The sequence below is a fragment of the Phaethon aethereus genome (genome assembly GCF_964289735.1).
Source record: "Phaethon aethereus genome assembly, chromosome: 2".
Classification (NCBI taxonomy): Eukaryota; Metazoa; Chordata; class Aves; order Phaethontiformes; family Phaethontidae; genus Phaethon; species Phaethon aethereus.
The window spans coordinates 72,980,244-72,993,434 of record NC_138582.1 but is presented as its reverse complement, the minus strand read 5'-3'; the positions used below and the strand labels follow the sequence as shown (position 1 = coordinate 72,993,434).

Sequence of the window (13,191 nt, the reverse complement as noted above, 5' to 3'; positions counted from 1 at the left end):
CAAGTAACAGGAAAACAATTTCCTCAGAAAACACAAAGAACATTTTAAGAAAGATGTAAATCTGATGAATACTCCATAGAAACAGAAACGTCTATCCATGCAAGTTGGAAATGGCATACTGAAGAACTGCCTTTATTTTCCCATGGAGCCAGAAGTACTTTCCTGCAAACCACGGAGGGAGACCCATGTGTGCAAAATGCTTTTGGAGCAGCCCACCATGGACTGCAGCATCGGCTCCAGGTGGTGCTCCAGGGAGGTCTGCATGGCACTTGCACCGGCGGTCACTGCGGGGACTGAGCTCTCATCTTTCCAGATCCCCAATCCATCACCTGCAGGGAAGGAGAATCAGTGCAAGCCCTTAAGCAGAAGGTTAGGGCAGTGCCCGACCCCAGCTGTGACTTCCAGCAAGGCCACCCACCACCTCCACGTTACAGGAGAAGTGCACCTTGCCCTCCCTACAGCCCCAGATTGGGAAAATCCCTCTTCCAGAAAAGCCCTGGGAACAAGTACCATGGTATTATAAAACTAAGCTGGTGGCTAAGTCCTTCCTGGCTTAGAAACTTTCCAGTTGTATGAGAGGGTTTAAAAGCAATGGTTAGGCAAAGACTTAATAATCCACACAAGACATACTTGGAAAGGTCCTGCGGTAGTGTAAGTCAAAGCGCTTCTACTGAAGGCAAGGGACCTGTGAATTGAACCTCAATAAATTTACCTGACTGCTGAGAGCCTCCCATGTAATAGAGAAATAATGCCCAGAGCAAAAGTAGAGAATTAACCAGATTCTGTCAATAAGCAGTGTTTAAGGGGACGTGTTATTAAAAAAAAGTAATTTTTCTAATTTCTTGTATGTTCGCACATTTTTGTCTCTCCTTATCTAAGAAAATAGCAATTGATTCCTCAAGTAGATCTATCCAGCTGAGCTCAAGAATCAGTAGAGATTTCTTCACAAGCTTAATATCTATCAGAAGCAAAGTGAGACCTTTGGTGGAACGAGGCACCATTTAGCATTAAAAGTAATTCCCCCAGAACCACCTACTGCTCCCTTCAGGGAACAGGATGGGAACTGCTGTTGCGCCCTAAATAAATTGCACACAAATCTTCAGTCATTTGGGTTACAAAAAAAGTAATAAGAAGGGTGAATTTCTGAATATGTTTTCTCAGTTTTCTGTATGCCTTCTTGCAAAGCCTGTGAAATTATTTTAGTCCAGATTTTGCATTATCCTGGCAAGGAAAGTGAAGTTTATCATCATTAGTAGTAGTCATAGTACTGTTTTTTAAGCGGCATAGAGTATTTAAGCATCTTTTTCCAGGCTCTGCATTAACTCTATAAAGAATTGTCATCATACCTCAGGAGATTATTTCTCCCTATAGAGGACTCTGCCTCTACCATTTCTAACTGAAAAAACCCCACCCAAACCTGGAACTAAGAAGTCCTATATCTTTATGAAAAGCAATTGAAGAATCTCCTTCAAGACAAGCACCTGCTTGCTCAAGGAATGCAGAGGCTTTGCCAAAGCCAATGGACTTGCTTTGGGTTGGCAGTGGGGCACCAAGGGGAACCACATGCACCTGTGGACAGGTATGGTCAACCCCTCTGCTCTGGGCAGCACGTATCAAGTTGCAGAGGCTACTTCTTTGACCCAGCAATACATTCATTATAAGAAAAGAATCTGATTTTTTATCAATATTAAAAAAAAGGAGATCTCAATGCTGCTTCCTGTGACAAGCAATAGTCTACAGCATTGGACTTGGATAATAAACCAAAATCTAAAAGTCTGGTTGCTCCTAGTGCTCCAGAGAAGTAATGAAGTGTGATGGACATAAAGGAACAAGGCAGTAAGAAACATTCAGCACCAAGCTGTTATTATTAGGTTCTGTCAGTTACTGTAGCATTATGGAGAAAAATATATATTTAGCATTTATATTTAGCATTATGGGGAAGAAAAAAAAATGGAAGAGAGGGACCTGAACCAGAGATGGCATAGCATGTTGGGAGAAACTATTGGCATCGAGTTTGGGGCAGGAGGACCCAAAAGTAGACCTTCCAGTCCCTCCTTTTAAGAGTCCAGACTCCTGATTCAGTCCCGTTTACATTGTTACCAGCAGAACTTTCCTGAAGGACAGAGCAAAAGTAGAAAAAGTCAAAAAGCAGAGTCCTTGTTTTAGGGATCGTATTGGGGGTGGGAGGGGGGGTGGCAATTGCCACGAGGACAAATGAGGTACACCAAGGTGGGGAAGACAGATCAGATGCGGTGTATAGAAAGTGAAAGGGGAACAGTTTTCCCTTGGTCCTCACAGTACAAGAAGGAGGGACCATCAGCTGAAATTTTGAGGTGATACTTGCACACAACACACGAGCAAGCTCTGCAGGCCACTGCTGTAGTCCTTCTCAGGCCGCAGCAGGAGAAACCGGTTCAAGAGCAAATTGTTGGACATGTGGACTATTGAGCACAAAGGTAGAGACACCATCTGCTGCTCGAGTAGTGTCCAAGCCTTAGGTGGGAATTTGGGACACAAGCAGCAACTTTGTTTTATATCTCACACTGGTTTTATCCTTTTTCAGTAAGGATACTACTACTGCCACAGTGAAGAGACAGGCTGCTGGGCTAGGTGTACATCTGATCTGAGCTGTTCCGCTCAAGTCTTGAGAGAGTTAAAATGTATATGCATATACATACATATATATAGGTGTGCGTGGTTTTATGTGTATATCATATATATATATATTTATAGTAGTATAGTCCAGTGCATAGTAGGCTTGGTATACTCCATAGTGAGCTTGGCTCCCCTCTCACATGAGCCAGCTTTATCACTTGATTTCTGCAGAACTTCCTCTTGATTTATTCTCCCGTTAGTGAGAGTAAGGCTCACTCTATGTTGAGCAAGCAGGTGAGCATCAAAAATAATGCAGCACCTGAAGTCCTTGAAAACAGCTGCCTGTTTATTGTCTTCCGCATTCCCTAGCTCTGTCTACTGAGCTTGGAAAAGCAGCAAACCCGTGTCTGTGAAACACACAGCATTGCATGCAAGGTAGAAACTTTCAAAGTCGGGGGAAGCTTGTTTTTGTGGCGAGGGACTTTGTGGGACTGCATTACACATAGCCTGCCAAATCACGTGAAATGGCCAGCTACAGAACGGCAGGGGATCAGCTGACGGCGTCAGAAAGGTCGGTCTTGAAAAGAGATCCGTGTTTGGATGCGATTTGTCATGGACTCATCTCAAAGCAAGGCAGGACAGGTGTTTTTATGTAAAACCCAATGTCCATGGCCTGATTGGTCACAGCTTTGTAGATGAAAAGCACTCCCTTGAACTTCTTCCAGAACCCATCATCAGCTCTTGATTATTCAGATACTGCACAAATTTCAGCATAAGTAATACGTAATGGGAGGAGCACCCCAGCACCACTGTCCTTCCTGTGTGGCAAATGCAGACGTGCATCCTGTGTGAGCCACAGGGCGTGACGCGGCTGGCAGAGCGTGTTCAAGCAGCCCATTGTCACAGCAACAAAGGATGACTTTGGAGAGCTTCAGACCACAGGTTACTGAAACCTCTCTTCCAGATGCTTGCATCACCACAACCTCCTTGACCAGTCTGGACTGAATCCTCGCTACCCAACAATAAGGCAGGTAGAAGACTGCAGATTCTTTCTGCTGACCCACCCGGGTTGCAAGTGTCTTTGGAGGACCCCCAGCACATACAAGTGGCAGGTTCCCAAGTGACCCAGCAAGTGCCTTCTCAGAGCTGGTACACTAGACAAGTAAGACTGCGGTGCGCTCACAGTGTGCCTGAAGAACCAGCAGTCCCATACGGTTCCTCTCTTTTGAATGCCACAATGACAACCACACCTGCAAACTGGTCTGCTTGAAATTCTTCTAAATAATACATTTTTTAATATTTTTGCATGTTTTTTACACCAAGTAATTTTATCAGATTTCCACCCTTCTGCTTTGGAGAGACAGAGGGAGTATGTACGGTCTATATTTTTCTGTTCACACTTAGGACATAATTATTAAAGCAACCAGAAGCATATTCAGATCTGCACGTTGGGAGACAAGTATCAGAGGAATCTGAAGATGTGATAGGCATCATAACAGCTGCTTCACAGAGCCTAAATCTGGTCGCTGTTTCATAAGAACATCGGTAGCAACAGACGGAGTCTTGACCAGTTACTTCAAGACCATCATCTCAAAAACAATTAGACCCTGGTTGTGGCAAATACTGACAGCCTCCACTCCTGGTGGCCTTCCCAAGCCATTCCCATATCTCAGTGAAAACTCTGGATAGCAGTCAAGTAAAGATGACTCAGGGTTGTTCCCCCTCCATGCTCCATTCTGCTTCTGCAGTAGTGAACACTCCTGACCAGATTTAGGTAAATTGTAGCTACAGTATGGCATGCCAGTGATTCACAGGAACAAAATTATGAAAGTCTGTCACCAGGTTTTAATATTAAGAGTGGATCTAGTGCTGCCAGTTTTGCTGTCCAGCGGTGCGCTGGTGGGACTGCCTTTGCTTCCCTCACACCGATGGCACACACTGGTGAAAACCAAGCCCCACCACTGGCTGGCACTGGTGCTACCACCTGCGCTCTGGGCACCCTCCTTCACCCTCGGGACCTGCAGACCGCGGAGGCCAGCGAGACTGAGGCGTAGAAGGAGGATGCTTAGGGATCCCTGTGCTGCTGACAGCCAGCGTATGCAGAGACAGGCTGGAGGCTTCCTGCTGAAGCTCACGTAGGTCCTCTGCGCTGGCGCACGCAGCCGCACACATAGGTCCTTGGGATAAGGACGGAGAAGCTCAGCGAGCCCTCCTGTTTGAGCAGGACGGGAAATCCTGTCTGTGTTTCCTGAAACCCCGTCTTTTTCCCCCGCGGGGGCGGGGGGAACCCCTTCTCTCGCACTCATTCTGTTTCAGCCGCTCGGGTACCCGCTTTGGCTTTCTGCTCGTCACTGAGCCCGAAGCAAGGGTTGTGCTGGCGCGGGGCGGGAGGTGTCCTTTTGGTAAACGGTCTGGGCAGCGCGAGTCTGTTTCCGGCAAGATACTGCAAATACTACAGTAACGGAGATGACGTTAGCGCGTCAGGGCCTGAAGCAGTGGGAAGGTGGGAGGGGAAGGCAACCTGCATCTTGGCACGTCCTTCTGCCAAGCTGGTAACGTCATCCCAGTGTCAACGGTAACTGCAGAGCGAAGTTTCCATTTTCTCCTGGTTCGGGGCATTGCTGAGGTACTTACTTAGCACCCATCCTTCCTTAACACAAAGCAGACGTCCCCCTCCTCACCCTTACAGAAGCCAAAACATCTCAGCCTCAGCTGCCTGCTTGGTGCCCAGTTGCTTTTGGGGGCTACCTGTGCCGGAGGAGCCGTGCCCCGGTGCAGCTGCCAGCCTCCCCGCCCGGGCTGCAGCAGTTACCTGTGCTGCTAAATGCTTTCTCGAGGTCTTGCACACAGCTTCCAAAAGCTTGTGACTCCACCAAGAGCATGTAAACAACCTTTAAAACACTGCTCATTGAAGATAATACCGGTGCGATTTTACCCGAATAATTGAGGGGACCTAGGGACACCCCCCCCCCCCCCCCCCGGCTCGGTTTTATTCACGAAATACAAGTTTTGGTAAGTTTCTGTAAAGGAACGCAGACACATTTCAGTCTCTTCCTACGCCTGCTTCTGCCTGCAGGTACAGAGCTGTAAATCCCACTGACTTTAGTAGCCAAGCGAGGACCACGTGTGCCCAGGGAGGTCTAGGACCAGCAGACGCAGTGATTTTGCACCGGAACGGTGCAAAGCCGCATGGCAGCTTTGGATGGTCAGCCTGACTTCCAGCTGCTGCTCCTGGCTTGCTGCTGCCACTGGCAAGTCAGGCTGGGCTGTGTTTTGTATTTGTCGGCACCGTGGCACGCTGTCATTTTCTGCCACGGAAGACAGCTAAGTAACCTGATACTGAGTTGATAACCACGTCGCAGCGAAACTTGATGTAGAGACGTATGACCATAGAGCCAATAGACTGGGCTAGTTACTCTTTCCAAACAGCACAGCAAAAATCTTTTGTTTTGATACTGAGCTTTTCATAACCATGTTTTTAGCAATACTACAAATTGCAGTTAAGTGGGTTTTGCTTGTGTCTGTGGCACTAATCTCAGTCTTTGTCCCGCTCCAGTTAATAGGCTGCATTATTGGCAGACAAGGCAGTAAGATAAATGAAATCAGGCAGATGTCAGGAGCGCAGATCAAGATTGCTAATGCCACAGAAGGCTCCGCAGAACGACAAGTTACAATCACGGGATCCCCTGCAAACATCAGCTTAGCACAGTACCTCATTAATGCAAGGTAAGTTTGCTTTGTAAGTGATAAATGCTTCTGCGAGATTGCTCTGCCTGCTCTCCAGCAAATGTCTGTCCTGGATAGATCCAGCAAGTTGCTTTGCAGAGTTCATTTTGCATAGTATTGTTCAATTCCTAATGTTTTGTAAGGCCTGTATCATTAGAACCTCTGTTTGCTGTTGGTTTATATGGAAAGCAGCTTAATCTGGTGCAATTCCAGGTACATGCTGAATGACAAAAGCTCAAAAAACTGAATATTCACATTGGCATCCACTTAAAATATAGGCAGATAAATTAAATTACAGTCATAAATTCTTTAGAAGACAATACTTTTCACGGACCCATTTTACTATCCTAAATGGCAAATATAGTGAAACAGATTGCAAACCAGATTTAATTTACTAGGTGGAAATTGCCACTCAGAGTTGATATTAAACTGACATTTGGTTGCTAAAGAGGCACGGGATTTATTTCTCAGAGACAGCATCACAAATTTGTAAAAAACCCTCCCTAATGAGACCGGGTGAGACTATCGCCTTCTCCACTTCTCTCTGCCAGAATTAGTGAAAGCGCTGGCTGTTTAGCTAAACCATTGCGACTGCTTAAGTCTCTATCAGTTTTGATATGATTATTTAGAAAAATATTAAAATTGATACCACCTTTACTCGCAATGATCCTGAGAAGGACGTGCAATGGATATAGTGCTGTCTCGTAGATCTACTTGTAAGTGGTGGACGGAGGCAATATATTGTGGGGAGGGGGAGTATCTATGTATTTTATTGCTGCTTTTTCTTTTCCTTTTCTCCCCCCAAAAAAAAACACCACTGTGATAAGAATCAAGCTTTGTGTTTAACTATGTTTGCTCTTAGGGTAGTAGAAAGTATGTGATTTGTATGGAGGGCTGTGGTCATAGTAGGTCTACAGCTTCCTATGGTCCAGCCCCCTCTCCAGCCCAGTTCTGTAGTGCCCCACTGCAAATGTCGTAACGGAGGGAAAGGATGTTTGTGCAGCTCTGTGTTACAGCAGACAAAAATTACTTTTTATAATTCAGTTTGAAAGTAGTTTCCTAGGGAAAGCTATATTCAGGGGTGGCATTATGAAGCCTAAGATAAGCCGTTTCCAGAATCCGAAAACAACCTACAGATCTTTATTTATACAGATTTATAATCTTTATACAGATTTATATTCTTTGTAGCAAATATAAGTCACTTCCATAAGCCCTGTAATCAAATAAAAATGTGTTCCCTCCTTTAACCCTTAAGGATATGTTCTTCTCTTGGTGTTCAGGGATTCCCCACACAACGAGACGAGAATAGACCCCTTCATTTTTAGTTGCACAAACACCATATGGCATGCATCTGGATCTCAGAAGATAACAAATTAAGATCTTCAAGACAGCTAAAGCATGCAAATAAAATAATGTACTTATTAACGGAGTTGCAGTGAGCTGCTCACCAGAGGCAGAAACTCTAGTGAACAAACCTCTGTGACTCACTTTAGAAAAGCCTGTGAACTCTCACACTTCTGTTTATTACTGTTTAATGATTCTTTCGATGGAATGGGATATATATGAGGTCTTTTAACATACTTTTGCAAAGAAGAAAACTTCTCAGCAGTCATATACCATGGATACTCTATCTATACCCTGTGAAACCAGAAACAAGATGCTTTCTTCCTGTTAAATTTCTAGATAGAAGTCATTTGTTACCATCATCTACAATAAACCATCATATATTATTATGTATCATGTGTTGAAACTGTATTTAGATGAAGTGACTTCATTTGTAAATGAAGACTCTTAAAGTAACGTATAATAAATTAAGCTGTAAGGTACCATAGGACACTAAGGTGGCTTTTTCGTTTTAAAAAGTGACACTGTTCCAGATTTCTCCTTTCACAAGAGAAATTCCTGTCCAGTTAGGTGCCACCGCAGCAGCAGTGCTAGTTCCCAGTCGCACTGGAGGGAAAACTGAGAAACTTTCTGGCAAGAGGGAGGTTTGCTTTAGCTGGCGTTAGGTGCTTGGGCAGGTTTTTGAGAGGCAGCTCTAGGGTACTGCTGCCTGTGCACACTGGGAGCCAATTTCAGTGTTTGTCGCATCCTAAACCTGCCACAAGTACTGCTGGTTCTTCTAAAGATGTTGGCATGAAATAAACGGTGTTGGGGAAGAGCTGAGTACTGTACCCAGGCAGCCCAAGATGTAGCCTGGTATGTCAAAATAATAATTACAATAACCAAAAGCCATATAAGCATTCAGGGTAAGGCAGACTTTTTTTTTCTCTCCCCACAAGATCTGTCATTCCCGTGGATTTGGTTTCCAGGGCCAATATTTCTGCAAAAGTCAATGTCTCACAGCAGCATAGGATGTGAGGAAAAAACAGCTATATTCCTGACACAATCTGTGTGTATCTTTAAACTGCCCTCCAACCAAAGTTGCCATCTATAGAATAATTTATCAAGTTGTTTTAAGATTCTTATTGCAATCTGGTGTTGAGTGTGTACATAATATACTCCAAATTATAGATATATAAATACACTGATACAATATCAAGACAGAGATTTAAATCTTTCTGAGGTATTGGATTGGTTCTGTATTGATCACCCGAGCGCTGGCCTCTGTACGAGTAGAACATGTCCCAGTTTGTTTGCAGTAGAAGTGTCTTTTGTTCCTGTAAAATCTTCTGTCTCTTAACCGGTCTCCATTGTAGTAACTGGATTTTCATTATCCGATTCCACCTTCTAGCTTTTATTAAGAATGAACAGCAGTTTAGATTTCCCGTGTAATATTTGACTTTGGATTGTAAATGAATTGTAGCCAGCAGCACTTTCTCCTTGTTGAAGAGCAGTTTCCTGAAGACACGTTTTACTGCCGTTTCGATGCGCGGTTCGTTCACAGAGCTAAAGAACCGCCAAAGCCACGCTCGAGCTTTATTCCTGTCACCAGTTGTGAGTAACGCAGGACACGGCCTTCGGTGTATATATTCACAAAGTGTAGTTCCTCGAAGGGACAGCGTAAAATTGGCACCGTGAAATTCTGTACGAAGGCTGCCTCATCCGCTTTCACGTTCCATTTTGTTGCATCGACAGTTGGTTTGGGAAACGGCCGCTCTCGCAGGGCAGCTGCTCGCTAACCTGACGTACCTTCACCCTATGCGTCACCACCAGTAATGAATGCGAAGCAGGGCAAATCAGAGCGTTAATGGTACCTGTGCGCGTACACCGGAGACAGGGAGCGTGAGTGGCTGCTACCGACGCCAGCGTTTAGCCTGTGGGATCCATTCTCCCTGCTGATGCAGGAAAACGCTCGGGCTCATAACCCCCCCGTATCAGTAAGGGTTTTTTTGCTTTTGGTAAATGCAAGGTAGGCAAATTTGGAGTCACAGAAACACTGAGTGCTGCATTATCTTTCTATGTGCCTCCCTCCCAAAATAATACTGAGTTAGAAATATTAAAAAAAAAAAAAAAATCCGTGTAAACTGAGTTTTTCAAAACCTGTTAAGGTATCACTGTGTGACTAACTCCTACACCCCAAGTCAAGGAGGTACCCTGGAGTTGGACCCAATGGTTCAGTATTCTTGATGTAAACCCCACTGTGTGAGTAGGTTGCAAGTAGCGCTGCTAACAGCACGAGGATGCTCTTCTCTCTGCAAAGGACAGCTCTGCAGCGAGGGTTAGAAAAATTCTGATACGCTCATCCATGGGGTCAGATAAACACCCCAGGGAAGGAAAACCAGAGCTCCACCTCCTACAGATGGGTCCATATTTCATGCACTTGCCCTCCTCCCCTCCCAGCCCCTCAGAGAAGCCGTGCGCCTTCCAACTTCCCAGCAAAAGCTGACGGGGAGTTAAGACTCCAAAAGCCCTCTTTTCTTTTGCGGGGAAGAGAGGAGCTCGGTGCTCAAGCGTTTCCCTCTCTCCCCCACTCTCCTCTCCCTGGCTCAGACCCGCTTCAGGCATCCTTTAGACTCGCCTCCAGCAGCAGCGTTTTGGGAAGCTTTAGTCCGACGTCCCCATCCCCTATTCAGCACCGGTCCATCGCTTGCATCCTCACCCTTGCGCAAAGCGGGCCGGCCTTCTGGTCGTTGCCCTTCTCCGGCCGCGAACAGACCAGGGGCTGTAACTCTCAAAACTGCACGTAAGCTTAAGGTGAGGAAAAGCGAGGCTCTCCCAAGCCCCGAGTAGGGCGACCGTGCTGCCCTCCCGCGTCCCGGGTAAGGAGCTTGGCTACAGCTGCTCTCTCAGCCTGCATGCCAAGGGGAACCAGCACGAAGCCTGCAGTGGGCAGTTCCCCCGGGCCCGGTGGGACTTGATAAGAAAGCGGCAGGTCCTCTGCTCAGCCGGCCGGTCGCTCGGGGCACTCCGCTCCGGCGGGCAGACGCTGCTGCAGCTCCTCCGCTCGCCTCGGGAGAAAGCCCAGGAGCCTGACAAGTTAGTGAGGACTGAAAAAAAAAAAAACAAACCCCAAACTTGGAATTAAGACATGTGTAACTGTAGGTAGCAAAGATTTTCTAACCCGTAGTCCCATTCATGTGCTGGGCCGCCGTACCTGCCAGCTGGTCACGCTCAAAGTGCATCCTGAAATCGGTATTTATTTCGGTTGTTTGCTGACCCAAAACGCAGCGCACAAGCTGCAAAAAACACGCGGCAAAGGCAGGATTTCTCGAGGTAAACATTTTGTCATCTGAAAAAAACAACGCGTCCTTGGAATTGCTGTATTTTAATGTGTAAAAATGTAACGGAAAAGCCCAAGTGCATGGGCCGAGCCCATCTTGCCTGCCGGTGGGTGGGGTTAGACAAAAGCCAGAGGGGTTTGGTAGCTACATCCTCCAAAGAGCCCGTCACTGCCGTGGGCTCGGAGGTCGGGCCAGTCTGAACCTCCTCCTGCTGGCGGGGTCCGTCTGATGACACATGTGTTGTATCCATGTAGTACCTTGTGCGTCAGCTGGTGAGCTCTTGTATCTTCGCTGTAAACCACTGCCACAAGCTCAGAAAGGATACCGCTGCTGGAAGCCGGGGTGTTTTTCAGTCGTCCTTTTTCCTAATTTCTTTGTAATTAGATTGCATAAATATTTTGTTGCGATTAAAAAAAAAAAAAAGTCTGGGGAAAGTACAAATTGAAGCGAACACACTGGCTAATCAGGTTTGTTTTATATGAAAAATGCACATTCACCTCACAATGAATGAAATGAAAAACTAACTTTCTAAAAAAAAAAAACCCAAAACCAAAAATTTATGCCTTAGATAGAAGCAGCTAATCATTGCTGTCTGCTCTCATCCTAGCAAAATGACAAAAGGTACCATTTCCGCCACAAAATTGACAAATTGAAAAAATTACCAAAAACCCCCGCGTCCCCCTTTCAAAAATACCGTCATTTTGAAAAGCAAAATTCACCATATCAGTGCTGGGGAGTAAACTTCATAGTTATTTTAAGTTTTCTTTTAAGTTTTGTTTTTCCATCTTTTTGCCATTACCTGCATTCCTTAGATTTCTTTTTTCGTATGTAAAATGAACTAGCAACACCCCCCAACGTCTTTTTCTTTTCCTTTTTTTTTTTCTTTTTTTTTGGAAAGAACCGTAGACTCTCAGTAATGTTTTCGCCATCGAATCATGAAAAACCCTTTTGTTAATTCTCTTCTTTAACACATAACATGTTCCTCCTTTGACCCTCATTTTCCCTTTTTTTCTCTCTCTCCCCCCCTCCCTCCCTCTCGTCTGTCCCCCTCGTCCACCGATCTAATCCTGCCCTTTCGTGGTTGCTGTCCCTCCGTCCCTTCCTCCTCCTCCTCCTCCTTCTCCTCCTCCTCCTCCTCCCGGCCCCGCCGCCCTGGCTGGACCCTCCCAACCTGTTTGTTCCTCTTCCTCTCTTCGTTTGCAGCTTAGAGATGGCTAAAGTCAGCACCCAGACCGCTTCCGTCACGACCCCTGTTGACCTCAACATGAACCTCTCTCAGTCTGCCACCCCTACCTCCACCCCCACCTCCATGGCCGTGCTGGCGGCCGCCTCCGCCGTCACCGTCAGTACCCCCCCTCCCCTACCAACTCTGCCAACCACCCACTATGCCGTTCCTGTCTCCAGTCTGCTTGGCATGAAAACTGTCCCACTCCTGGCACTAAATGCCGCGGCCGCCGCGGGGGCCACGGGGAGTTTGTCCGCTTACACTGCCAAAATTCCTTCGACGAGCGGGGTTAAGAAATCTGACCGCCAGAAGTTTGCTCCATATTGAAGGGATGAGACACAATGCAAGCTTTGCCAGCTCTGCCGAGAGTCGGCGGTAGATCCTAGTTACCGAGGAAACAGTACGGCACCTCTCACTTTCTGTTAAATGGCTAGCGTTACCTGTTGCCGGCTCGAGTCGTCTTCCGCTCTCCATCGCCACTAACACCCGGGCAACCACCTACCAACCAGTTCCAACAGCGGGCGGGCGCCAACCCGGGGCCTTCCCCCCCCCGAAACGCCGGCCCTCCGCCGGGGCTGGCCCCGCAGGGCGGCAGGGTGCCCCCGCCCCGGCACGGGCGCGCCCGGCGGGAAGGAAAAAACGTAAACGAGGCAAAATTTGGGCGGCCGGGTCGTGCCCCGGCAATGCTGCCTGGCATATAGGTACAGTTATATCCACCTGAAGGGAGCCCTCCAACCGCAGAACGATTTCCTACGGCAGGTCGGCACCGCTGATATTTTTGTCTATTGCTAGAGCCCCTAAACCTGGCACTTCGCCGACTGCTAGGGCCCCGAAATCCCACCGGAGTGCTGGCCCCCGCCGTCGTTCCGCTCAGCTAACAGAGCTACCCGGCACGACAGCCGCGTGCAAGCGCACGAAGCTTTCTGGCCCGAGAAAATCTCCTTAAATTAAAACCATTGGAAGGCAACGAGGAAAAAACCG

At 46.9% G+C, this 13,191-nt stretch overlaps 1 protein-coding gene across 1 annotated transcript in view; it reads left to right on the top strand.

Annotated features, from left to right (window-relative positions):
• Positions 1-12,537, top strand: part of LOC309417811 (poly(rC)-binding protein 3-like) — a gene marked incomplete at its 3' end in the record, with an annotated part of 59,050 nt that extends 46,513 nt beyond the window's left edge. Inside the window, exons 11-12 of the mRNA XM_082015376.1 lie at positions 6,152-6,321; positions 12,189-12,537. Coding sequence (XP_081871502.1) covers positions 6,152-6,321; positions 12,189-12,537 — 519 coding nt within the window. The remainder of the gene's footprint in view (positions 1-6,151; positions 6,322-12,188) is intronic.
• Between the last annotated feature and the right edge of the window lie 654 nt (positions 12,538-13,191).